We start from the raw sequence: 26,323 nt of genomic DNA on the forward strand, positions 1-26,323 counted from the left end.
GACATTTATTCAGGTCTGGTAAGAGCTCAACATGGCAGATTGCTGAAAATGTGATCCAGGTTTACGTGCAGCTCAGCCAGATTTATGCAAGATTTTCCATGGTGAAGTGCAGTGAAATGGGGTTTAACATCGCATTCACGATTATTGCTCTTATGTAAGGATGTGAATGTGTCTGTGTGCGCTTGTACTAGTCTGGACTTATGCCAGTTTTGTAGTGCTATCCCACTGTCATACCATCCTTCAGTTTAACCTGGATACCAGCCTGAGCCGACCAGTCCGTGTTTCATTGGGGCAGTCGGGTAGCCTCGTGTTTAAAGCGTTCGCTCGTCACCCCGAAGACCAGGGTTCGATTCCCGACATGGGTACAATGTGTGAAGCCCATTTCTGGTGTCCCCCGCCATGATATTGCTGGAACATTGCTGAAAGCGGCGTAAAACCGTACTCACTCACTCACTCACTCACTCCTTGTTTCATCCTAGTTCCAGGCAGGGGATTGAACCACAGACCTCCAGCTCCCAAAGTAGACGCTCTATCCACTAGACCAAGGAGGCAGTAGATTTTCCATGGATGGAATTAATAGACACATGTTCTTAATGTAATAGATAGAGAATAGATGACGGCTCTTTTTCTTGATCATGAGTATGGGATGAGCTGAATGGGCTTGTAAACCACAAGACTGATAGACAATCAAACTTGATGACCTCCTGACCCTCTCTACAGACCAGCCACCTGACTTGTATGGCTTTTTACAAAAACGGCAATTGGACAATCAGATTGATAGATTCTTTAATGAGTACAGTTGTGAGAAATAAAATGAGAAAAAATGTGTTATAAAGCACAGTCAAGGGTCCTCCATCTGTCTTTATAAGAGCGCAACTAAGTACTCGAGTCCCGTGAATAGATGTTGTTTTTTGTTTTGTTTGTTGTTTAATGACGCACTCAGAAATATTCCAGCTATATGACGGCAGTCTGTAAATAATCAAGTCTGGACCAGACAATCCAGTGATTGACATCATGAGCATCGATCCATGCAACTGGGATACGATGACATGCATCAACCAAGTCAGCTAGCCTGACCACCCGATCCCGTTAGTCGCCTCTTACGACAGGGCTAGTCGCCTTTTTACGGCAAGCATTGGTTGCTGAAGACCTATTCTACCCTGGATCTTCACGGATCCCATAAATAGATGTAGAAATTAAACAGTTCACTTTAATTTGGCCCAGGTCTGTGTGAATCTGGAGGTACATGCAACTCAGCCACATTGCTGTGTAAGGTGTATTTGTTGGAGTACATTATTGGAACATAATTGTACTCCACGAGACCCCAATGACAACACCTGTTGATCAGAGGCCTCAGCTGTGCTCCAACATATTTATGGGGATAAATGTTTATAAGGGCCATATATGAAGTGATTAAAGTGGAATGTAGGGTAAGTCGATCCTAGGTACTCCTTTGTGACCACTAGTGTGTCATGTAACTCCAGCTAAACCAGATGTCTTTGCTGCAACAGAGAGGTTTTTCTTGCCAAGACATCAATCTTTGGGACTCTTAGTCATACAAGGTTCAAATATCCTATGTCCCCGTGAAGACCTGGGTTAGAATAGGTCTTCAGCAACCCATGCTTGCTGTAAGAGGCGACTAATGGAATCGGGTGGCCAGGCTCACTGACTTTGTTGATGCATGTCATTGTATCCCAAATGTGTGGATCGATGCGCATGATGTCAATCACTGGATTGTCTGGTCCAGGCTTGATAATTTACAGGCCGCCATCATACAGCTGGAATATTGCTGAGTGCGGCGTTAAACAACAAACAAACAAACAAAATCAAATGTCCTATGAAAGGGTGAGAGCTGACTTGAAAGAGGATGAGGTGTTTGCTGTGTATATTTTAGTGTATAAATGGGTCATTGAGAAACCCAAAGCTTATTTTGCTTTCATCACAAAAGAGCTCACTGTCTTTGCGAAAATTTGTGTCGTAAGTGAGATAACTTTTTGATATGTTTAAGACAGCTTCAAGAATTGCTCTTGTGACAGTTGTAATTTCACCGTCGTAAGTCGCTAAGCTTTGTTTTAACTAAGAATCGTGAATATGGTGCCTGGGTTCTATTCCACACGTTGGTAGATTGTGTGACTCTTACTGTGGTACCTCTGCCAAAAGGATGTTTTACTCAACACTCAACATTCCTTGCATTGAACTTTCATTAGTTTTTAGTTTTTCTTTAAGTTGGCCCTATCACCTTGAAATATATGTCTACTTTATCTGTTATGAGGATTTTATAGGTGAACTGAAATACAAGTGATAAAACAAACAGTGATATGCTATTCAATGACAAGCGGTAAAACCTTTTACCATTTCCCGGTTCCATTAAGGAACAGACAAACATGTGTTATACGTGACAAGATGCAGATGAGAAAATGTATACATATTTATATGGCTAGCAACCTGTTATCTCCCTGCTACATGTTGAAACATTTTTTTGTGTTTGATCATCTTGATCCACTGGAAACATGTTTATCAAAGCCAAACAGGGACATGTTATTTCTTCGAAATGAACACCCAGTGGAAGTCATTTCCTGATTTTCCTGGCAGAATGTTGTGCCAACAGAGCGTCTTGAGTAGCATCAGGCAGCATGATGCTGTTAGCGACGGAGACTGCACTAAGATGCAGCTACAGTGCACACACACTGCACATCAACATAGCCTTCATCGCTGCTAGGATCTCTTGGCTGCACGCACAGGCATATTTTCTGACTGATGGTGTTTACCGTTTCTAGTTCTCTGGAACCGGCTCCTTGGCTCTGTGTTGTTCTGCTTGGGGGACATTATGCGTTGGATTTGTTGGTGTTAGAATGGTTGTGTGGTGTGTTCAAGGGGAAGATGTGCTTAGTCAGCATCATTTCCAGCTTTTATCTAACCAGTGTAAATACAAGGCTCTTATCACAGTGTGCATTTGTCAATATCACAACTAGCTAAAAAAATTATAATTTGTTGGGATAGTCGATCTCTACATTGGGCAATTTGTTAGAATTAGACGGGATGACTTTGTTTGTTATATTAGGGTTCTTGGTAGAGATATACAGGTTATTTATCTTGTGGCAAAATTGCCAAGCATCCTTGCTTCTATGTATTAAATAAGAATGAGTGAGTGAGTTAAAATTTTACATCGCATCAGCATTATTTTAGCCATATAGCGATGAGCCCAAATTTATATGTTCACAATTGAGTCATTTTACAAAGATTTATTTAAAACAATTTATGAAACATATTTGAGCATAACTATATCATGTATACAGTTTTAAAACACGGGCTATAGGCCTCCAGTAACCAAAGCTAGTCCACCTCGCTGGGGATCATGGGGACTTACAGTACCTCTGCTTCCTGCATGATACCCAGCAGGATTTACGTCATCACTTTAGCTACTGGTGGTTGTGCACAATGCGTATTGAATAAGACTAGGATGGGTTTAAAAAATTGGGTTAAAAACCAACAACAAAAATATCTGAAAGTGCACCAATATTATACATAAATTATTTGAATCATCTTTCAGTTCATTTTATTATCTGTAATAACATCTGTATTTCACATACCGTATTCAACATAATAAGCGCCCAGGGCGCTCTCAAAATTAGAAATAGCGGGCGCTTATTAGAATATTATTTTGAGTTGAAAGATCGTGGTTTATGCTAACAGCCTGAAGTGTTTACATACGACAGATATATTTTTCAAGAATTAAATTGCCCATAATTAAGGGTGATATAACACACGAGTGCGTATTATACACGAATAAATAAGTCTTGTGTACATTGATCAATCGAAAGGGGTGCTGCTTGGGATTGTTCACTAGCCAATATATCAGCAAATATCGCCGTGGGCGCTTATTAGAGCGGGGCACTTATTACGTCGAATACGGTATAGTTGCTCATGTCATTGGTTAGAAAAAGATTTTGTGGAGTGGGTTCAATCTTAAATATCATTAACACCATTTAATACATTCCTATGGGATGAAACCTCACCCAGATCCATCCCACCTTCCAGTGGAATGTCATAACCTTGCTGGGCTGACCAAATGTACATCAGCTGTAGATGCAACAGCTCATCAGTCTGTTGTCAATATCGCAGGCTCCAGTAGGAGGATGACCTATAACTACTGCTTCCTGTAATAGACAGCTCGTATATTGCACACAGGTGGAAAACCTGGGGGAACCGACAGGCATGGCTCTCCAGGTAGCCTCACAGTAGCAGCTTAGCACCTTGTGTGGGAGGAGGGTATTGGGGAACTAAGGTCAAATAGGATAAATCAAGGAAAAGGAATAATTTCAGTTGTAAGGATGCTTTTGTCCTCTGCTGCAACATTTACATGTAAAGCAAGGGGCTTAGTATTTGGCTCGGTTCATATGTATTGTCAAAGTAGACACAATTTATGGATAACCAATTCTTTATTTTTCTGTAATTGTGACATTTGGAATAGATCCTTATTACCGTTCTCAAGCAAGGCTGAATAATGAACATGGTGCAGAATATATATTGTAGGTGGAGGATTAACAGTAACAACAATTGCATACAAGAGAGAGATTAACATGTATGCAGTTGTTATTACTGTTAATCCTCCATCCAAAATATTATATGTGAGAGGATAACAGAACTTTTACATGACTTGGGTTTGAACTTGTTCCTAAGGTGTTTAAGGCATATTCACAGTACTCAAAGGATAATGGTGACCTTGACCTTAGTTTCAAGGTCATGGAAATCATTTGACCAATTTGTTGTTTGTTAGCAAGATTATTCCAGTACCTCTGCATGGATTTGGTTTAAATTTGTCGCCCAGCACCTGTTGATTATAGTAACTGAATATAGGTCATGGGAGGCATTGACCAACATGTTGTTTGTCAGCGAGATATCTCCAGAACCTCTGCATGGATTAACCATGAGGTAATGTTTCCTGATCATTGGAGGAATTCTACCATGTTTCTGTTTGTTTGTGAGATATCTCTATAAACACTATGGATCGTATTCAGATTGTTGAATAAATGTTTCTTTCAGAAGTCCACAGACAAGTAAGGATTGTGGTGGCCTTGACCTATATTTCAAGGTCACTGAAAGCTTATTCCTTCAACCCATTTGACAGTGAAATATCTCAAGATCTACTTCATAGTTTATGTTCCTATAAAATAAGAAGGTTAGTGAGGAGAGTTCACACCCCGCTTTGTTATGGTGAACATTGACCTTTTTTTCAATGTCACAGATTGGCTTTAACTGATTTGGAGTTGGTTCATAGTTGGTGATTGATGGGAAACCTACAAGTCCTATTTGATTATTATCATGCTGATTCTTAAAGAAGCTTGTGTTTCATTTGGTAAAGAGAACCTGAATTGTTCCAGCTTGTGTTTCATTTTGGAAAAGATAAACTGAATTATTCCAGTATGGAGATGCTGAATCAGCTTCTTTTATAAACAACCTCACAAGTTCTCCTATCCTGTTTGAAGTGGGAGACTTAGCTACATTAGTGGCAAATACTTGTGCTTGCATGAATAACATGGAACATGGAACAAACCGTGATTTCAGGGTTGTTATTTACATTGATGTCTGTGTTTCACAAAAGGTGAACTGTATTTATTGATTCTTTATACCCTCTCCAAAGTTCTGTTTGTCAAACATTTATTCCGTAGGGCATTATATAGCCGAAAGATTCACAAGTAATGACTCTTGATAAACCATACATAAATACCTCATGATACATTAAATAAATCATCATAAAGTATTTGTTAGTCCAGGGCCCACTTGCACAAAGCAATCTTAGCACTACAACTATTGTAAGCCTATGTTAAAGTATGGGAGTTAAGATCATCTTAGCGCTAAGATCGCTTTGTGCAAGTGGGCCCTGGTCCCCAGTGAGTATGTGTTGCTTGAGACTGTCATGTGTTTACTTCCATGCCTGTGAACATTTCCAGTTTAACATTAGGTATAGTGATTTGTAATCAATTTTACCTTTCATATGATTAACAAACTGAGTTTTATATAGTTTAATTGGTCGTTTGTTTGTTGTTTAAAGCTGCACACAGCAATAGTCCAGCTATATGCCTGTAGTCTGTAAATAATCAAGTCTGAACCACACAATCTAGTGATTGACATCATGAGCATCAATCTACACAAATGGGATACAAGGACATGCATCAGCCAAAACAGTGAGTCTGACCACCCGATCCCGTTAGTCGCCTCTTTCAACAAGCTGAAGACAAATTCTAACCTGGATCTTCCCTGGGGCAATTGCTAGTATGTTGCATAAAGTAGGAAACCTTTATAAACCATACTTACAGTTGAACCTTGTTTATCAATACAGTTGAAAGCCTAGCAGTCATCTCTAAACCAGATGGGGGCGGTGGGGGAGCCTAGTGGTTAAAGCATTCGCTCGTCACCCCGAAGACCAGGGTTCGATTCCCAACATGGGTACAATGTGTGAAGCCCATTTCTGATGTCCCCCGCCGTGATATTGCTGGAATATTGCTAAAAGCGGCGTAAAACCATACTCACTCACTCACTCACTCACTCACTCACTCACTCACTCACTCACTCACTCACTCACTCACAATCAGATGCAGTAGCAGAAAGTGGAACAAAGTAATCATGAGCAACAAGGTCGACCCGCACCCATCTCGGGTGATGACACAGATCTTGAGTTATGTCCCTTTGTTCTGTGTTTGACAGCAGTACACAGGTTTAAGAGGGTAGACCAGAATTAGGAAGTTGACATTAACATAACAGCCACTGGCCCAAAGCCAGAGTCGATAAACATCCTGTTCTGTCAGATAAACTCAGGTGACATAGTCCATAAATAATAACACTAAAATCAACTGAAAACATGCTAAGAGATGCTAGGAGACCAAGATATTAAGAGAATCAAGGAAACAAAAGATATTAAGAGAGGTTAGGAGACAAAAGATATTAAGAGATGCTAGGAGACAAATAGACTAAAATCTAGTCTCTGAAATGAACATATCGTACATAAAAAAAACACTTGTTCAGTTATCTTAATAAAAATATAATAAAAAGGAGCCCAGTGACTCTCTTCATTTTCAGATACTGCAGTGATCTAGACTTGCCAAGCATTATAGACTTGCATGGACTGTATTTGATATATATTTGTATCAGGGTCTGTAAGACAGACTAGGAGACAAAAGATACTAAGAGATGCAAAGAGACCAAAGTTGCTGAACGACAAGTTCGAGAAAGTATACTCCAAAGTTTATGGCACAGACTGACATAAACAAGGTAAAAAGACTGTCAGTGTCTTGTGGTGAAACAATTACTATTCCTCTATTTGACAGCAAGGATTGTGCCGTGGTTGTGTGAAGGATGTCTGGTACCATGGTTCAGTTATTTCCTTGCCAGTCCAGATGTGGAAGCTGAAAGCTACCAACATAAATTGCTGGGTATACCATCAACACAAGATCACTGTTATTGATCTCATAAAAGGCCCATGTTTGTTTAAGTGTACAATTAATAAGGATAAAATCAATAGTTTAAACTCTTGTCTACATAAGCAACCAGGCATATCTCTGTGTCGTCCGGAATGTCATGCAGATCAGGGCACATTTCCACAGAGCATATGAGGCGCTTACCGTTACACTCAACTTTACAATCTCCATACCTAAGTCTTGTTCCACTTGCACAAACCGATCTTAGCACGATTGTCGGACAGCTTGGTTTAAGATTGCTATCTTAGATAGATAGAAGTCATCAATGGTGGAGGTACGAATATCTTAAACTTGACTCCTGTCTACCATTGTCTGCAGAAGCGCATAGCTTGCTACACATACCAACAGTGGAACCCGTTACCTCATACTTCATGTGTTGACCCGTGAAGATCCGGGGTAGAATAGGTCTTCAGCAACCCATGCTTGCCGTAAAAGGTCACTATGCTTGTCGTAAGAAGAAACTAACGGGATCGGGTGGTCAGGCTCGCTGACTTGGTTGATGTATGTCATCATAACCCAATTGCCTGGATCGATGCTCATGATATCAATCACTGGATTGTCTGGTCCAGATTTGGTTATTTACCGACCACCGTCATATAGCTGGAATATTGCTGAGTGCGGCATTAAACAACAAACAAACAAAACAAACATACTTCATGTTTCTCCAATCACACCTTGCAACATGTTATAACAAAGGTCAAAAGTCCCAATGATTTTAAGACAACGGCTTCTAGGCAGATGGTATATAATTTCATCCTGCATTGACACTCTCACGATGTAGGAATTGTGAGTTTGATATTGCATCAAGATATATACCCCACCCATGTTTTATGAATATTTTGAATTTGAAATACGTCAGAACCCCTCCATAAATTTGAATCTTGTTTCACAATAAAACATTGTTCTATCATTTCTGGACATTCGATCATGAGCTCACAGCTTGATGACGTCTTAAATTGGACAACATTTTTTTTAGAGGGAAGTGTCTAGTGAGTTGTTCCCAATAAACGTAGCTTGGTAGCATAGATAAATGCAGTGGCCAAACGATCGGATCCTGAAGGGGGAGAGATGTGACAATTGGTATTGGGAGAAAAGGTACAGATAATCGACTTAATGAGAATATCGGGGAAATAACAAACTTAACTCACCTATATTAATAACATGGTCTTGACCGACACTGCCTTGGTCGGTATTCTGTTCAGGGAGTCATTTTAAAGCTTGTACATTCTATTAACATCCTAAAAGTGGCTGTACAAAATCTCATTTAAGAAATAAACGACTCGTGGTCGTTGTTTTCCGTACAATAAAACACTGCAGGGAGAATGAACCACTTGGGGCTGCGCCCCTCATGGTTTATTCTCCCTGCAGTGTTTTATTGTACTATAAACAACTCCCACTCGTCGTTTATTTCTCAAATAACAGAGATTGTGAAGAATATATAGAAGGAAAATGCAAATGATAAATAATATTTCCAGGAAGGTGTCCAATATATATTCACTGGGTATCAGTTATTCTGGACATATGATACTTAAGCCCACATTAATTCCATTTGATAATTATCCCCACTCTCCACAAGACTGCTAGACAAGGGGAATGTTTTAACTTTCCAATAGTCAACTTTATGTCGAGCAATAGTCCTGCAGCTCCAACCTTTGGTGTTTACATTTCACAACTTTTGAGATACAATCCAGCATGCTCTTTCTCCCATGCTTTCAAAGAGTGTCATACAACTCTTTCTCAAAAGTTGTTTGATCAAGGCTACAACATTCAAGGCCCCAGTAAAGCTTTCAAAAAGTTTTGTGGTAGACATGTGGAAGACATTTCCAAAATTGATGCATCAGTTACTAAAATGTTGTCTGATGTAATTCCCTATTTTGACTTGTACTTGTTTTTTCAGGTTAACAATTGACATGCCTTTGCATGTGTTTGTGATAGGTGCCACTGGTGGGGCAGGATAAACTTACCTTTTCCCGAACACCTTGTATCATCACTATTTGGTAGTGATTCACACACACGTGCTTACGATATGGTCAGAATCGTATGAAATTTTTATGAATATGATAAGGGTTTTGCCGCTTTGTTTATATGATGCTTCTTACACTCTAGATGATGTCATTGTGTTGTATGTTGTAGATGCTGGCCGCAATGCTGTAGAGGAGGCCAATGCCATGAAGCAGCTGCTGGACCTCCTCAGGACCCAACTGAAGAATGATGCAGAAGGTGCTGACAGACTCCGAACCATTGCATGTGGATTCCTACTCAACCTCACCAATACTCATGGTAAGATATTAACGGGTCAACAAAGAAACCAGTAACCCATTTGTGGCCATTATAGTCCATGGGTAGACATAGGTAAGTAAACAAGGAAACCAATAACCCATTTGTGGCCATTAATGTCGATGGGTAGACATCAGTAGGTTGACAAGGAAACCAAAAACCCATTTGTGGCAATGGGTAGACATCAATAGATCCCAAAGAAACCAGTTACCTATTTGCAGCAATTATAGCCTATGGGTAGACATCAGTAGATCAACAAGGAACCGATAACCCATTTGCAGCAATTATAGCCTATGGGTAGACATCAGTAAATCAACAAGGAAACCGATAACCCATTTGCGGCCATAATGGCCTGTGATATCAGTAGATCAACAAAGAAACTGATCACCCATTTGCGGCCATTATAGCCTATGGGTAGACATCTGTAGATCAACAAAGAAACCGATAACCCATTTGCGGCCATAATGGCCTGTGATATCAGTAGATCAACAAAGAAACCGATAACCCATTTGCGGCCATAATAGCCTATGGGTAGACATCAGTAGGTCAACAAGGAAACCGATGACCCATTTGCGGCCATTATAGTCTATGGGTAGACATCTGTAGATCAACAAAGAAACCGATAACCCATTTACGTCCATAATATCCTATGGGTAGACATCTGTTGGTCGACAAGGACCCAATAACCCATTTGCGGCCATAATAGCCTATGGGTAGACATCAGTAGGTGAACAAGGAAACTGATCACCCATTTGCGGCCATTATAGCCTATGGGTAGACATCTGTAGATCAACAAAGAAACCGATAACCCATTTACGGCCATAATAGCCTATGGGTAGACATCTGTAGATCAACAAAGAAACCGATGACCCATTTGCGGCCATTATAGTCTATGGGTAGACATCTGTAGATCAACAAAGAAACCGATGACCCATTTGCGGCCATTATAGCCTATGGGTAGACATCTGTAGATCAACAAAGAAACCGATAACCCATTTGCGGCCATTATAGTCTATGGGTAGACATCTGTAGATCAACAAGGAAACCGATGACCCATTTGCGGCCATAATAGCCTATGGGTAGACATCAGTAGGTGAACAAGGAAACTGATCACCCATTTGCGGCCATTATAGCCTATGGGTAGACATCTGTAGATCAACAAAGAAACCGATAACCCATTTACGGCCATAATAGCCTATGGGTAGACATCAGTAGGTCAACAAGGAAACCAATAACCCATTTACGGCCATAAAAGTAATTAAAAACAGATCTTTACTTCTGATCATGCTGATGCAATACAGCTCTGCAAGAAAATGTGAGGCACTGTCCACGGTGTGTCAGGTTATCCATGGGAATACTTTGACCGCCCGATTTAAATGAAGGATGCATGTGTGAAATTCTAAATGTTTTGGCACCATATCTTGTCCTCCAATCCTCAAGCAGGGAGGTATCATAGTAGAGTAACAGATCTGATTGTAATGACACTGTCAAACGCTTGAACATATTTTCAAAAACTACAAGGTTGAAATATTCAAGAGTGATGAAGGCATCACAGCAATAAGAAGTTACGAATTGAAAGAAAAAAATGTATTCATCCAAAAGAGCTCGATGTTTGTGTGAATGATGTGAACAATAAGTAGTTTCAAGTCTGTTTGAGGCATCACGATCACCTCTCATATACAGCCGCTGCAGAAATGTTTGTGCTAAAAGTTTATGCAGATGTGTGTCACGATTATGAAAGGCTTTAAAAATAAAGTTTCATTTGTGAAACATATGGATTGTCTTAATTAATGAACAATGATAAGGTTTATGTAATTAAGGGCCATAAGTGGAGACTTTGTGAAAAGGAAATGTTGATGTTGTACTGACATTCATTATTGTTGCAATTTGAAACTTAAGATTTTGTAATTTGTTTCATATTTATTCATTGTATGTGGTCTCTGCCTTTTTCTTAATCTGTAGAGATATAAGGTGAGCTACAGTGCTTTTTCAATTTTTAAACAAAAATTAAACCATGGGGTTATTGGTAATCCATGTGATCATAGATTGAAACAATGTAATGTTCATCAAAAAATGAAAATGGTGGAAAACAGTGGAAATAAGAAAAGGCCAAGAGTGAGAACTTACATCGACATTGCGAGCCTGTCCTCATCAAGCCTAGTGACTGAGTGAGTTTGGTTTAACGCCGCTTTTAACAGTATTCCAGTTATATCGCGGCGTGTCAGCTTAATGTGGGAGGAAAGCCCGAAGTGATGCAGGTCTCAGACGTTTACCATTTCGGTAAAACCCACGAGCACGGGTATGGTGCTGACAAACCTAGAAACATAATTGGGGCGAACCGGGATTCGAACCTACAATCATAGGTTTCTGGGATGCCCAAGGGACGCAACTCTGCATAGCGAATCGCAGCGCCTTAGACGACTGGGCCACCCGTGCCCCCCTCATCAAGCCTAGATAACTGGGGATGTATCTACAGTGTTTTCTTACATGGCAGACTTGGGTTGCCTTGATGGCCAAGCCTGAATGTAGCTGCTCTGGAATGTTCATCATGTTCGCCTCTAACTAATAATCACTTTCCAACTCCTTTCACTCCAACTTCTAGCAGGTTCCAGAATTAAATCCAACTGGCTTGTTTAGCGTCCCTCTTCGGGAGAATGGCAGCACAATTTATGTGTTTTCCTCTGACACTCCAGCACGCAACTAAAAGCAATTATCCTGAAAAGGCACAGGTTAAAAGGAAATGAATTTTCTGAAATCTAAAATAAATTCTGACATGAAACTACACCCACATGCTATGCCTCGAGCAGCTTCATGATTGCCGGCTTCAACGTGTGCCACGGTTATGTCTTTCTGAAAGATGTTTTTGTAATAAATTATGACATTCACTACAAGAGCTGTTATTATCGTTAGAGGAGACTGCAGCCAAGTTTGATGTAGTGTTTGTATTTGAAGGTAATGGCTTTGGCGTATTTAATGCATTTGACACATATGGTGTAGCGGTAGATTTGAGAGCCTTACGCGTTGTACAACTTTTAAAGTGTGTAAAATTCATGCATAGTGACCTAAGGGTATCTCCGGCTTCATATTAAGAGTATTTTTCTCATTGTGAAATAGGTGTTTCTAGAATCTGTACTGTTTAATCATATTTTGAAGAAAGAGGTGAGGTTAAATGGGGTTTAACGTCTTTTTCAAGATTATTGCACTTTTATAGTGATAGGTGTGGGGATGGGTTTTAGGTGTGTGTGTGTGGGGAGGGGGGTGTGTCCAAATTAAATAAGAGGTATCAAATCTACAGTGAGAGGACACAGTAGACGTGATAGATCATTCTGAACCTGAACTGAGTATTGTGTGATTTACAAGTCACATTGTGTTGTTCTAAATGAGAAGCTTGCAAGCCGAATCACTTGCGTGCAATTCAGATTTTTTATAGCTGGAAACAAGCAAATCTTAACTGTGAGTGATCGGTAACGCTGTGAGATTTCCCCAAGGGATTCAGACAGGAGGCACTTGTCTGGAGAATATCGACATTTGTGTTCAAGAATGAGTAACCAAAATATCACTGAGGTTTTTACGAAGTTGTTAATTATCCACACAAAAAATTCTTTCGTTCAAATGAGGTGATCATTGTGGTATTTTTATATATTGCTTAGCTCTATCAATAAGCTATACTTGTTTGAGTTTGTTTCCGACATAGTAGATATGTACTGAGATGTAGAAACTTTATTGTTGCAGAATAAATATTTAAATATCCAACATGGTGACAACCCAAGGGACTGATATATTCCCTTCTTTTAAAAAGCTATAGAATTTGTCTTGACAGAAAACATGCCACAGTAAGTTTTAAAAATACTGCATGGTGGCAAATATAGAACAGAAGAATCGAAAGAAGGAAGTTTTTGTGTAAAAGTGACTGATAGTTCTGCAAGATGTGGGTCCCATGAACATCCGGGTTAGAATTGATCTTCTGCACCCATGCTTATAACAAGAGGCGACTAACGGGATCAGGAGGTCAGGCTGTCTGACTTGGTTGAAGCATGTCATCATATCCCAGTTGTGTAGATCGATGCTCGTGATGTCAATCACAATCCAGACTTGATTGGTCCAGACTCAGTTATTTACAGACTGCTGTAATAATTGAAATATTGCTGAGTTTGGCATTGGACCAAAAAAAGAAGAAGCAAGGTCTGTAGTCACATTTCCTGTGAAGATCCTGGTTGTAAGAGGCAACTATGCTTGTCATAAGAGGCAACTAACAGGATCAGATGGTCAGGTTCGCTGACTTGATGCAAGTCATCGTATCGCAATTGTGTAGATCAATGCTCATGATGTCAATCACTTGATTGTCTGGTCCAGACTTGATAATTTACAGACTGAGTGCAGAGTTAAACAACACAATCACAAACAAAAACATACTGACAGTGAATACAATCCAAACAAATCGTTTCTCCTGCCGCAATATTTTGATTGGGTTGGGGGCATTGTGCAGCTTGTGGAGTGGGATGAAGTTGGGTGGTTTGTGATGTACGGAGAACAACTCAACATCTTATTGGAACAGGGTTTCACCGACGTGGTAAACGTGTAAGACTTGAATCACTTCGGGCTTTCCTCCCACGTTAAACTGACACGCTGTGATACAACTGGAATACTGTTAAAAGCGGTGTTAAACACAAGTCACCACTCACACACTTATTGGAACATATTCATGAAATTTTGCACTCAATCAACCAATCATTCTTATGTTGATCGTTGCTGTCATTGCAATGGAAGCGGGATCATCATACTTAACGCAAGATTGACTGCTTTCCTGGAGCAGGACTACATATATATTCATATGAATCGTTACGTGTTGGACATTTTAGTTCTGTTAATGGTGTACATTTCTAATGTATTGTGAAAATGTACAAGATATTTATTTGTTAAAGGATCAGTCTATATTTCTGACACAAGAGCGTTGCATTGCATTGGATTTTGTATTGTCCTCATGTGCAGGGGACTGTATATTACTCAACAGAAGTTAAAGAATATCTGATCCTTTCATATTGTAATATGAATGAATCGGGTGTTCTTTAACTTCTTTTTGCTAGTATATATATATATATATATATATATATATATATATATATATATATATATATATATACTTGCCTTTCTTACTCACCATCTGTTAGCATTGTTTCTGGAGTATTATTTCAAATTAATTCAATATTTCATCATGAAACCTAACGAAAACATCAGCATTTTGTTTACTATTGTGGTGTGCATTTACTTGGCAGATGCCCTAGTTTCTTGACCACTAACTATAATAAAGTAGCATAAAGTGAAATGTTTTCCTTGCAACTACTCCAAGTTAATGTTTTGATTGTCAGCTGGACAAGAAAGACAGATGACCAGTTCAGGAAGTAGCCAGTTTGAAGTAGAATCTTTAGGAGCGACTGCTTGTTTCAAGTTGCTGATGCAGACATGGCCCAGATGGGTTTGGTACAGAGTAAAAGCACTTGAGACAGTGATTCCCTCCCGATTATCAGCAAGTAGGCTTTTCTAGGCAAGAATTATACATCAGCAGAGTTGGGAAACATCTTGAAGTTCATGGATTTCACTTTCTGAAAACATTCAAAGAATAGAAAAATCAATTGTATTTTGAAAAAAGGATGTGAGATAGTGATAAGTTTCAGGAATTGCCCCACCCCCATTTTGGAAAATGGAGGGGGGGGGGGGAGATGATATAGTGATCAGCATGTCCACTCTCTGGTCTGCCCTCTGTCCATTTTCCTTCTCCAGAGCAGAACTCCTAAACTGTTGAATATGTCTTGTTGAAACTTGCTATACCAGTTGTATACAGCTCAGTCTAGTGGTGAACTGGTGCCTTTTGATAGTTTGGCATATGTCATCACCTGATGACTCATGTTGACCTTGACTTTGTTCTCACCTCATATCCGAAGTATGAGGAAAGTTGATTCTGATACAGTTTTGTTCACTAGAACATGTTTCAAATGAGCATTGTTTTTTGTTTGGTATTCATTCTGTTTGTAATGTGACAGATATGTGTAGACAGTGAGCTAGAAATGGGAGTAGGCAGTTATTCACTCGCACACTTTCTCTCACTCACTCATCTACTCATCCTCTCATTCATTCACTGACTAATTCACTTATCCACACACTCACCCATCTACTCATTCACTCATCCACACACTCACCCATCTACTCATTCACTCATCCACACACTCACCCATCTACTCATACACACATCCACACACTCACTCATCTACTCAACCTCTCATTCATTCACTGACTCATTCACTTATCCACACACTCACCCATCTACTCATTCACTCATCCACACACTCACCCATCTACTCATACACACATCCACACACTCACTCATCTACTCAACCTCTCATTCATTCACTGACTCATTCACTTATCCACACACTCACCCATCTACTCATTCACTCATCCACACACTCACCCATCTACTCATTCACTCATCCACACACTCACCCATCTACTCATACACACATTCACACACTCACCCATCTACTCATACACACATCCACACACTCGTCCATCTACTCATCCACACACTCACCCATCTACTCATTCACTCATCCACACACTCACCCATCTACTCATACACACATCCACACACTCGTCCATCTACTCATTCACTCATCCACACACTCACCCATCTACTCATACACACATCCACACACTCACTCATCTACTCATCCTCTCATTCATTCACTGACTCATTCACTTATCCACACACTCACCCATCTACTCATCCACACACTCACCCATCTACTCATTCACTCATCCACACACTCACCCATCTACTCATACACACATCCACACACTCACCCATCTACTCATACACACATCCACACACTCGTCCATCTACTCATTCACTCATCCACACACTCACCCATCTACTCATACACACATCCACACACTCACTCATCTACTCATCCTCTCATTCATTCACTGACTCATTCACTTATCCACACACTCGTCCATCTACTCATTCACTCATCCACACACTCACCCATCTACTCATACACACATCCACACACTCACCCATCTACTCATACACACATCCACACACTCACCCATCTACTCATTCACTCATCCACACACTCACCCATCTACTCATACACACATCCACACACTCGTCCATCTACTCATCCACACACTCACCCATCTACTCATACACACATCCACACACTCACCCATCTACTCATTCACTCATCCACACACTCACCCATCTACTCATACACACATCCACACACTCACCCATCTACTCATACACACATCCACACACTCGTCCATCTACTCATTCACTCATCCACACACTCACCCATCTACTCATACACACATCCACACACTCACCCATCTACTCATACACACATTCACACACTCACCCATCTACTCATACACACATCCACACACTCGTCCATCTACTCATCCACACACTCACCCATCTACTCATTCACTCATCCACACACTCACCCATCTACTCATACACACATCCACACACTCACCCATCTACTCATACACACATCCACACACTCGTCCATCTTCTCATTCACTCATCCACACACTCACCCATCTACTCATACACACATCCACACACTCACTCATCTACTCATCCTCTCATTCATTCACTGACTCATTCACTTATCCACACACTCACCCATCTACTCATTCACTCATCCACACACTCACCCATCTACTCATTCACACATTCACACACTCACCCATCTACTCATACACACATCCACACACTCGTCCATCTACTCATTCACTCATCCACACACTCACCCATCTTCTCATACACACATTTACTCACTCACCCATCTACTCATACACACATTCACACACTCACCCATCTACTCATTCACTCATCCACACACTCACCCATCTTCTCATACACACATTTACTCACTCAGTCTCACATGCATTACTGGTATCTTAGAATACATTAAGGTAGATAACTTGAATGCACCAACCAAACTCCCTCAGTGCCTCAGCCAACTGTTCTGGGACTTTTCCTGGATACCCTATGTGGACGAGGTAGGCAGGCAGTCAGCACTGATGTATGCTGCAGGATGAGGCCAATTTCACACTGTCATACTCCATCACACTGGAGATCTCCTCCCCAGGAAGCACTTCAGCTTGTTTTGCTACCTGATTAGTCTTAAATCTCAGGTTAACTGAAGGATGAAGCATACCAGTAGCTCCTTGCCTCCTCATAGGTACACTTACATCCATTGTTGGCCATTTTGTAGCTTACTTGCCCCGCAGCACCATGGTGATCACATGCTGCATTGCACTGTTTGGCCATTCATACATGAACCTTTATATTGGCCATCTTCAACATTGTCTGGCCTTATTGTAGGGACTGTAGTAGGTCTTATGGATGTTGTAACATTATTGGATTTCTACTGACATTTGCCCCATGGGTTTCTCTGGGAAAACCATCCTGGAAAGTTGGTAGGAATTTATAAGGCTTGGAATGCTGATGTGCGATATGCAGATTTTAAACAAAATCTTCTTCTTCTTTTTTAAATAATATGTTACATATCATTCTTCTTGACGAAATAAAATAGTTACATGATTACCAATTGCAATTAAAGTCCTGGTAAAATGACCTCTTGAAAAATTGAAGAGTGGTTTCATTTGCATAACCCAAAGTCAAAACCAAATATTTGCCAAACCACAATTCAAAAACTCTGAATTTGTACTCTAAACTCTGCAAACCACAAAAATACACTCATTCACTCTGTCACTCACTCACTCACTCTGATGTCAATCACTGGATTGTCTGGTCCAGGCTTGATAATTTACAGGCCGCCATCATACAGCTGGAATATTGCTGAGTGCGGCGTTAAACAACAAACAAACAAAATCAAATGTCCTATGAAAGGGTGAGAGATGACTTGAAAGAGGATGAGGTGTTTGCTGTGTATATTTTAGTGTATAAATGCATTCATGAATTTCAGTCTAGGGAATCCCAGTATACCCGTCATTGAGAAACCCCAAGCTTGTTTTACTTTCATCACAAAAGAGCTCACTGTCTTTGCTAAAATTTGTGTCGTAAGTGAGATAACTTTTTGATAAGTTTAAGACAGCTTCAAGAATTGCTCTTGTGACAGTTGTCATTTCACAGTCATAAGTCGCTAAGCTTTGTTTTAACTAAGAATATGGTCCCTGGGTTCTATTCCACATGTTGGTAGATTGTAGGACTCTTACCTAAACAAACTCACTCACTCACTGAGCATCAGGTGAATATGATGAATATGATTTTGTCTCATTGTTCCCTGACACTTTGGGTTATTGCTCTTGCTGTCAACCACTGGTTTACCTGGCTCAGAAATATATATTTTCAGTTTGCTGCAAATACATGACATATATATAGCTGCCATTTTACCCACTAACACACTCATAATACTTTGAAATGGTCTTCTCGTTTGTTTTAAAAACTGATGATTATTTTTTCATATTATCTGTGTCATTATTACATTTATACATCCAATCCATTTTGACCCACATATACCACCAGCCAATTCAATATACAATGTATAATTGGCCACATCAGCACACTTACCTCTGTGTTAGTAATTATTACACCTAATCTGTCCCTACCTACTTCTGACGATCTGGCCACACTGTCCAGAACAAACCCATTACAAAGATAAATACTGCGGAGTGTCTGCTCTCCGCTCTCAGGCTCTTAATGGCCTGGCCATCTGAAGCCAATGAGTACTAGCACCAGGAATCTACAGAAACCACCCTCCACCAAAATGGAAGATGGCTGCCACCAAATGGGGAACGGAATTTGGCCATAAGCCCATCAGTGACATGAGGCCAAATAATGCTCACGTTCCAATTTATTTTAGAAGCGGCACAGAAAAAAGATTTAGGTTCCCGCAAGAGTAGTTGTATAACGGAAGAGAAATGTTGAACCCACATGAAATCTGTGTTCTCATTAGCAGGGTACGTCTTTCAAGGTGGTTTGTATTTTTAGGATAATTTTTGTTTTTATGTGTCAAACAAAACCCTGATATTAATAGTTGATTGACTGTAGCTGGTTCTGTACAGTACATTGTGGGAGTCATTAAGTATCCTGCTTTACATCATGTGGGTGTCGTCTTGTGTTGAAGTGATGTGAGGTATTCTCATTATCTCATACAAGTTTCAAGGCTGTTGCTAATGTAAGAGATGAAACTGATGATGGTAGCAATTAGTGAATTCAGACTGATTTTCTGGTCAGGAACAACATGCATGTTGTCATGATAATATAGTAAGGCATGGCAACGATAGAAATTGGCGCTATTCCTATAGTAATTGCAAAACTGCCCAATAGTTAAGGACTAGTAGAAATTTGCTAATTTTCAGGGTTTCCTATATATTATCATTATAAGGACCAGTGGAAAAGACCGCCTTAGTGGTCTAGTGGTAGAGCGTCCACCTGGAGGGCGGAGGGTCCGGGGTTCAATCCCTGGCCATGTCATACCAAATGACAATTAAAGATGGTATTTGTTGTTACCCTGCCTGGCGTTCGGCATTATGGGTCTAAAACAAGGACAGGTTGGCTCGGAGTCAGTATACTGTGTCTGAGTGGGGTGTTCATGTTAAGCTGCGACATGGTATCTCAGTGCGCTAGCACTTTAAAATCGGCATTAGTCCAGACTAGTACAAGCAGCCACACACACATATATACTTGCAATAATCTTGGACGCAATGTTAAACCCCATTTCACCTCACTAGTTGAAAATGTTTGTTGCCAAATGTGTAAGGGTTCAGAGAAGCTTTTAGCAATATCCCAGCAATATCACGGCGGGGGACACCAGAAATGGGCTTCACACATTGTACCCATGTCGGGAATCGAACCTGGGTCTTCGGCGTGACAAGCGAACGCTTTGACCACTAGGCTACCCGACCGCTCCGGTTCAGAGAAGAGCAAGTTGACTGTTAGTGAGCCTCAGCTGGATGTGCCTAAAGCTGTTTACTCAAACTGAAGTAATATTTCAGATATGTCTTGTCCATCATCACTTGATTGTACTAATACTGGTTCTCATTTTGGGGGGCACAGGTGGCCCATTGGCCTAAGGCATCGCAATTTGTATCCCTTAGCTGTGTCAGGATCTGCTGATTTGCCCTGATTATGATCCTTGTCTGTCAGCACCATATCCATGTTTTTCACCAAATTGGAAAACAATTTCAACTTCTAACTGACATTGACACACTGTGATCTTTTTGAGTGAGTGAGTGAATATTAAGTGGTTTAGTTGGTACCTTAACTGGCAGATATTGATGCTCACACTATCAAACACTGGTTTGTCAGTTCCAGGTACATTTGGCACAAGCTGATTGATTTGATATGACTGAAATATACTGTTCAAAAGAAGTTAAAGAACACCGAAATCCTTTCATATTACTAGAGTTAATATGAAAGAATCTGGTGATCTTTAACTTCTTTTGAGTAGTATATTTAGATAACGAAGTAACAAAAACTTTGATATGAATCAACTTATGGTTGCATTACATGATACCACTTTGAATGAGGCCCTTGAAGATCCGGGGTAGAATAGGTCTTCAGCAACCCATACTTGCCGTAAAAGGCGACTATGCTTGTCGTAAGAGGCGACTAACGGGATCAGGTGGTCAGGCTTGTTGACTTGGTTGATACATGTCATCGTATCCGATTGCGTGGAACAATGCTCATGATATCAATCACTGGTTTGTGTGGTCCAGACTCGATTATTTAAAAGACCCCCGTCATATAGCTGGAATATTGCTGAGTGCGGCGTTAAACAACAAACAAATGTTGAATGAAGTTTCAATTTGAAGGTGCTTATTTGGTTTTAATGGAAAAGTATGTAACTTCTCATGATGATATGCCCCTCTTACCCCAAGTATCAATCCCCCTCTTACCCCAAGTATCAATGCCCCTCTGACCCCAAGTATCAATACCCCCTTACCCCAAGTATTAATACCCCTCTTACCCCAAGTATTAATATCCCTCTTACCTCAAGTATCAATACCCCTCTTACCCCAAGTATCAATACCCCTCTTACCCCAAGTATCAATACCCCTCTTACCCCAAGTATTTATACCCCTCTTACCCCAAGTATTAATACCCCTCTTACCCCAAGTATCAATACCCCTCTTACCCCAAGTATCAATACCCCTCTGACCCCAAGTATCAATACCCCCCTTACCCTAAGTATCAATACCCCTCTTACCCCAAGTATTTATACCCCTCTTACCCCAAGTATCAATACCCCCCTTACCACAAGTATTAATACCCCCCTTACCCCAAATATCAATACCCTTCTTACCCCAAGTATCAATACCCCTCTTACCCCAAGTATTAATACCCCCTTACCCCAAGTATCAATACCCTTCTTACCCCAAGTATTAATACCCCCCTTACCCCAGGTATTGATAACCAATGTGATGTTTAATGCAGTCTTCAACAATCAATGTAGATATGGCAGGTTTGAGTCTATGGTAAAGTCCAGGAGCTGCAGTACTACACAAACACCACCCTGACACTGAGCATTTAGTATGCCTAGATACAGGGATGCTGCCTTGAAACACGCTCACATAAACCTTGGCATTCCTCCGTGGTGATTCAAGCCAAAAGAAGAAAAGTATACTGGCTTTTTACAGCGCTATTTGTAACGAGCAGTCAAGTCTGATTTTGTCCCAGACCCAGAATACCCGCTCCCTGTCATTATATATATGCTGAGCTCGACACTTTACCTGAGTGCATGTACCAGAGAGCTGCCCTCAGTGGCAGTAGGTATGGTGTCACTTACATAATGCATGCTCAGCTGATAACTGCAGCAGGATCCCACTCTCACACCTACTCCAGCCTGTCTGTATAATGAAAAAACCCAACCACTGTGTTTGCTTGGAGGTGCAGGGTGCAGTGATTAGAATAGCACATGACACTGAGGATGTCAGGTTTGTTTACCTGTGCTGCATTTCCATACAGTGGTACTTGTGGTAACACTGTGTGTTTGTATGGAGTGGCTCTGGCAAACCAGTCTGTGTTGATGGCTCAGCCAGTGTGTGTTGACTTACATGACTACTGTGGTGGTTGGTAGGTAGCTGTGTTGGTGATGGGGATGGATTTAGCTAGTGGGTGAATGATGTGCAGCAATTTTACGGTGTGGCAGACTTTTAACATTGAGTCTGGCATAAACAAACCAGTGGTTGTCAGGGAAAGTGGTCACAGAATCAGCAAGGCTGCTGAAGCAGGTTTTAAAGCTATTTGTAGTTACTTCAGCAGGTGTCATATCTCCAGGGTGTCTCCACCTCCTATAAGGTGTCACAGCTGTATCTCACTCCTGGATCTCATACACCAGGTGTTACGGCTTTATATAGCTCTCATAGCAGGTGTCACATCTCACATAGCAGGTGTCATATCCCCAGGGTGTCTCCAGCTCCTATAAGGTGTCACAGCTGTATCTCACTCCTGGATCTCATACACCAGGTGTTACAGCTTTATATAGCTCTCATAGCAGGTGTCACATCTCACATAGCAGGTGTCATATCTCCAGGGTGTCTCCAGCTCCTATAAGGTGTCACAGCTGTATCTTACTCCTGGATCTCATACACCAGGTGTTACAGCTTTATATAGCTCTCATAGCAGGTGTCACATCTCACATAGCAGGTGTCATATCCCCAGGGTGTCTCCAGCTCCTATAAGGTGTCACAGCTGTATCTCACTCCTGGATCTCATACACCAGGTGTTACAGCTATATATAGCTCTCATAGAAGGTGTCACATCTCACATAGCAGGTGTCATATCTCCAGGGTGTCTCCAGCTCCTATAAGGTGTCACAGCTGTATCTCACTCCTGGATCTCATACACCAGGTGTTACAGCTTTATATAGCTCTCATAGCAAGTGTCACATCTCACATAACGGGTGTCTCCAGCTCCTATAAGGTGTCACAGCTGTATCTCACTCCTGGATCTCATACACCAGGTGTTACAGCTATATATAGCTCTCATAGCAGGCGTCACATCTCACATAACGGGTGTCTCCAGCTCCTATCAGAAGTGTCACAGCTGTATCTTGCTCCTGGATCTCATACACCAGGTTTTACAGCTATATATAGCTCTCATAGCAGGTGTCACATCTCACATAACAGATGTCTCCAGCTCCTTTAAGGTGTCACAGCTGTATCTCGTTCCTGGATCTCATACACCAGGTTTTACAGCTATATATAGCTCTCATAGCAGGTGTCACATCTCACATAACAGATGTCTCCAGCTCCTATAAGAGGTGTCACAGCTGTATCTCACTCCTGGATCTCATACACCAGGTGTTACAGCTATATATAGGTCTCATAGCAGGTGTCACATCTCACATAACTGGTGTCTCCAGCTCCTATAAGAGGTGTCACAGCTGTATCTCGTTCCTGGATCTCATACACCAGGTGTTACAGCTATACATAGACCTCATAGCAGGTGTCACATCTCACAATATGGTTGATTCCAGCTCCTATAAGAGGTGTCACAGCAGATACTTGCTCCGGGATCCAGTGTCAAAGTTCATACACATTTCATACACCAGATGTCACAGCTATATCTTGCTCCGGGATCCTGTGTCTACCCATTATAGAATGTGTCACATCTCATACCCCAGGTGTTATAGCTCTCACAGCAGGTGTCGCACATACTCCTGGTACCCCAGTTGTGATGTGTGATCTGTACAACAGTTGTGTGTAGTATAGCTGATCTGTGGACAGATGCCACAGAGACAGGTGTTGTCAGCCCCTGTGCAGTCTGTGCTTCACAGTAACACATGGTATTTAAGTGAGGAACACCAAGCTGATTCCTTGTCCGCCTCATCATCATGGTTGTCTGCGTTAAGGTGCAATGTAAAACAAATCATAGCTACCGGTAAGTCTATTCTCAAAGCTGTCTTAGCGCTAAGTTATCTAAGTTTACAACAAAAATTAAGACAGGGTCTTAGAAACTTACAATGTTTGGGGCCTACAATGGCGTCCAAAAGACGGCATGGTGAAGAAAACAAATCGACAGTATGATTCTACTGGATGATTTCTTACCACAAAACCAAGTATTTTCCACTTGCACTTTCAGATCCCACTGATCGCCACTGAAACAATGTATTTACCGAGTATGACTTATGTCTGACATATGCCGAGTCAATAGCAGATGGTAGCAAATATTCATTGCATAGAAACTGTTACTTGAAACCGGGAATCCGGAAATCGGTCTGTGCGCCAGACTTGTCCGGTTGTGACTGCAAAATGTCTGATTTGAAATAGTGCAAACCGGACATTTTACAATTCGGTCAACATCAATCACCACAGGCACACTGACCTACATCCCGAGAGGTTGAAATTTTTGTATATATTAGATCTATGTATTTATCGTGTTTTGTACGCTACATAACACCTCGTAGATCTATCCCTGGCTTCAGCGAATTCAGGTGAACAAACAGGTATAACAAACTTGGTCGATAAAAATATGAAATTTGATATAAACTTCACTAAACATGATGATTTACCATTTAGATTGTATTTCCTGTTCTCCAAGACATTGTTTTATATGCAGAGATGAAGATTGCCATGTGTATTTTCTCGTGAAATAGCAAACAGCTGTGCACATGTTCTCGCAACAATCTACCGGTGATTCAGTCAAAAAGTACCCAATGATTCAACTTCAAAGAATTTTGATGCAATGGTCAGAACAAACTGTATCGGAAATTATTATTTTATCAGGAATAATATATTCCAAAATCGTGCGGCTTTTACTGTATATATACACAAAAAAACGAAAAAGGTATGTTGTTTCAAGTTGAAACAATGTACCTTTTTGGTTGTTTTTTTTCGGTTGAAACACCAGCTGCGTAGGTGCATGCAATCGCAATGGCCGTGGCCTTTTCTTGTTTAGGGCAGCTAATTTGTATGGAGACTGAGAGTGGTTTCCTTTTGACTATGCGTACGACGTCTGAAATCTATAGTGTCTAATGGAATGAGCATCTTGTCGATATAAAAGAAAACAATTCAAGTTTATTATTCAGTGTTGTGTAAACGATACTTAGGATATAAGGTCGGTTTACAACCTGGGAAGGTTTATTCACATATCATTCCTTTTGCTCTAAACCATGTTGCTGTTGCAAGACGTTATGTATACATGTTTTTAGGGGGGAAGAGATGGATGGATGCGTTTCATTGTTATCTGTTCAGGATTTCCTTCTCACGTCCAGCAAAAGGATGTTTGTTCATTTGTGTTTGAGGCAACCTATTTGTTTTTTGGCATTTGGCCATTCGGATATAATGCATGTATTTCTTGTCCTGGTAGATAGTTTCCCATTTGTTAGATGTGAGATCGTACATAGTGAGTGTTTACAGGAGATAGATTAAGTTTAAAGAATACTTTTTTCAGCTGACACAATACACTGGTAACCTTCTTTTCATTCGCTTTAAAAAAACCGAATGAAAAGAATGTTGTTAAATGTGAATCCCCGTATATATCGCAACAATATGACACATTTGCAACGTCCCACAACTACGACGTGGCTTAT

General features: G+C 40.7%; 1 protein-coding gene across 2 annotated transcripts in view; it reads left to right on the forward strand.

Annotated features, from left to right (window-relative positions):
* LOC124137783 (rap1 GTPase-GDP dissociation stimulator 1-like) overlaps positions 1-26,323 on the forward strand; it is a 108,587-nt gene that overhangs the window by 42,382 nt on the left and 39,882 nt on the right. For both annotated transcript variants that reach the window (XM_048400959.1, XM_048400960.1), the window contains exon 5: positions 9,609-9,755. In XM_048400959.1, coding sequence (XP_048256916.1) covers positions 9,609-9,755 — 147 coding nt within the window. The remainder of the gene's footprint in view (positions 1-9,608; positions 9,756-26,323) is intronic.

Source organism: Haliotis rufescens, unplaced genomic scaffold (assembly GCF_023055435.1).
Source record: "Haliotis rufescens isolate VD_foot unplaced genomic scaffold, xgHalRufe1.0.p SCAF_20, whole genome shotgun sequence".
NCBI classification, from domain to species: Eukaryota; Metazoa; Mollusca; class Gastropoda; order Lepetellida; family Haliotidae; genus Haliotis; species Haliotis rufescens.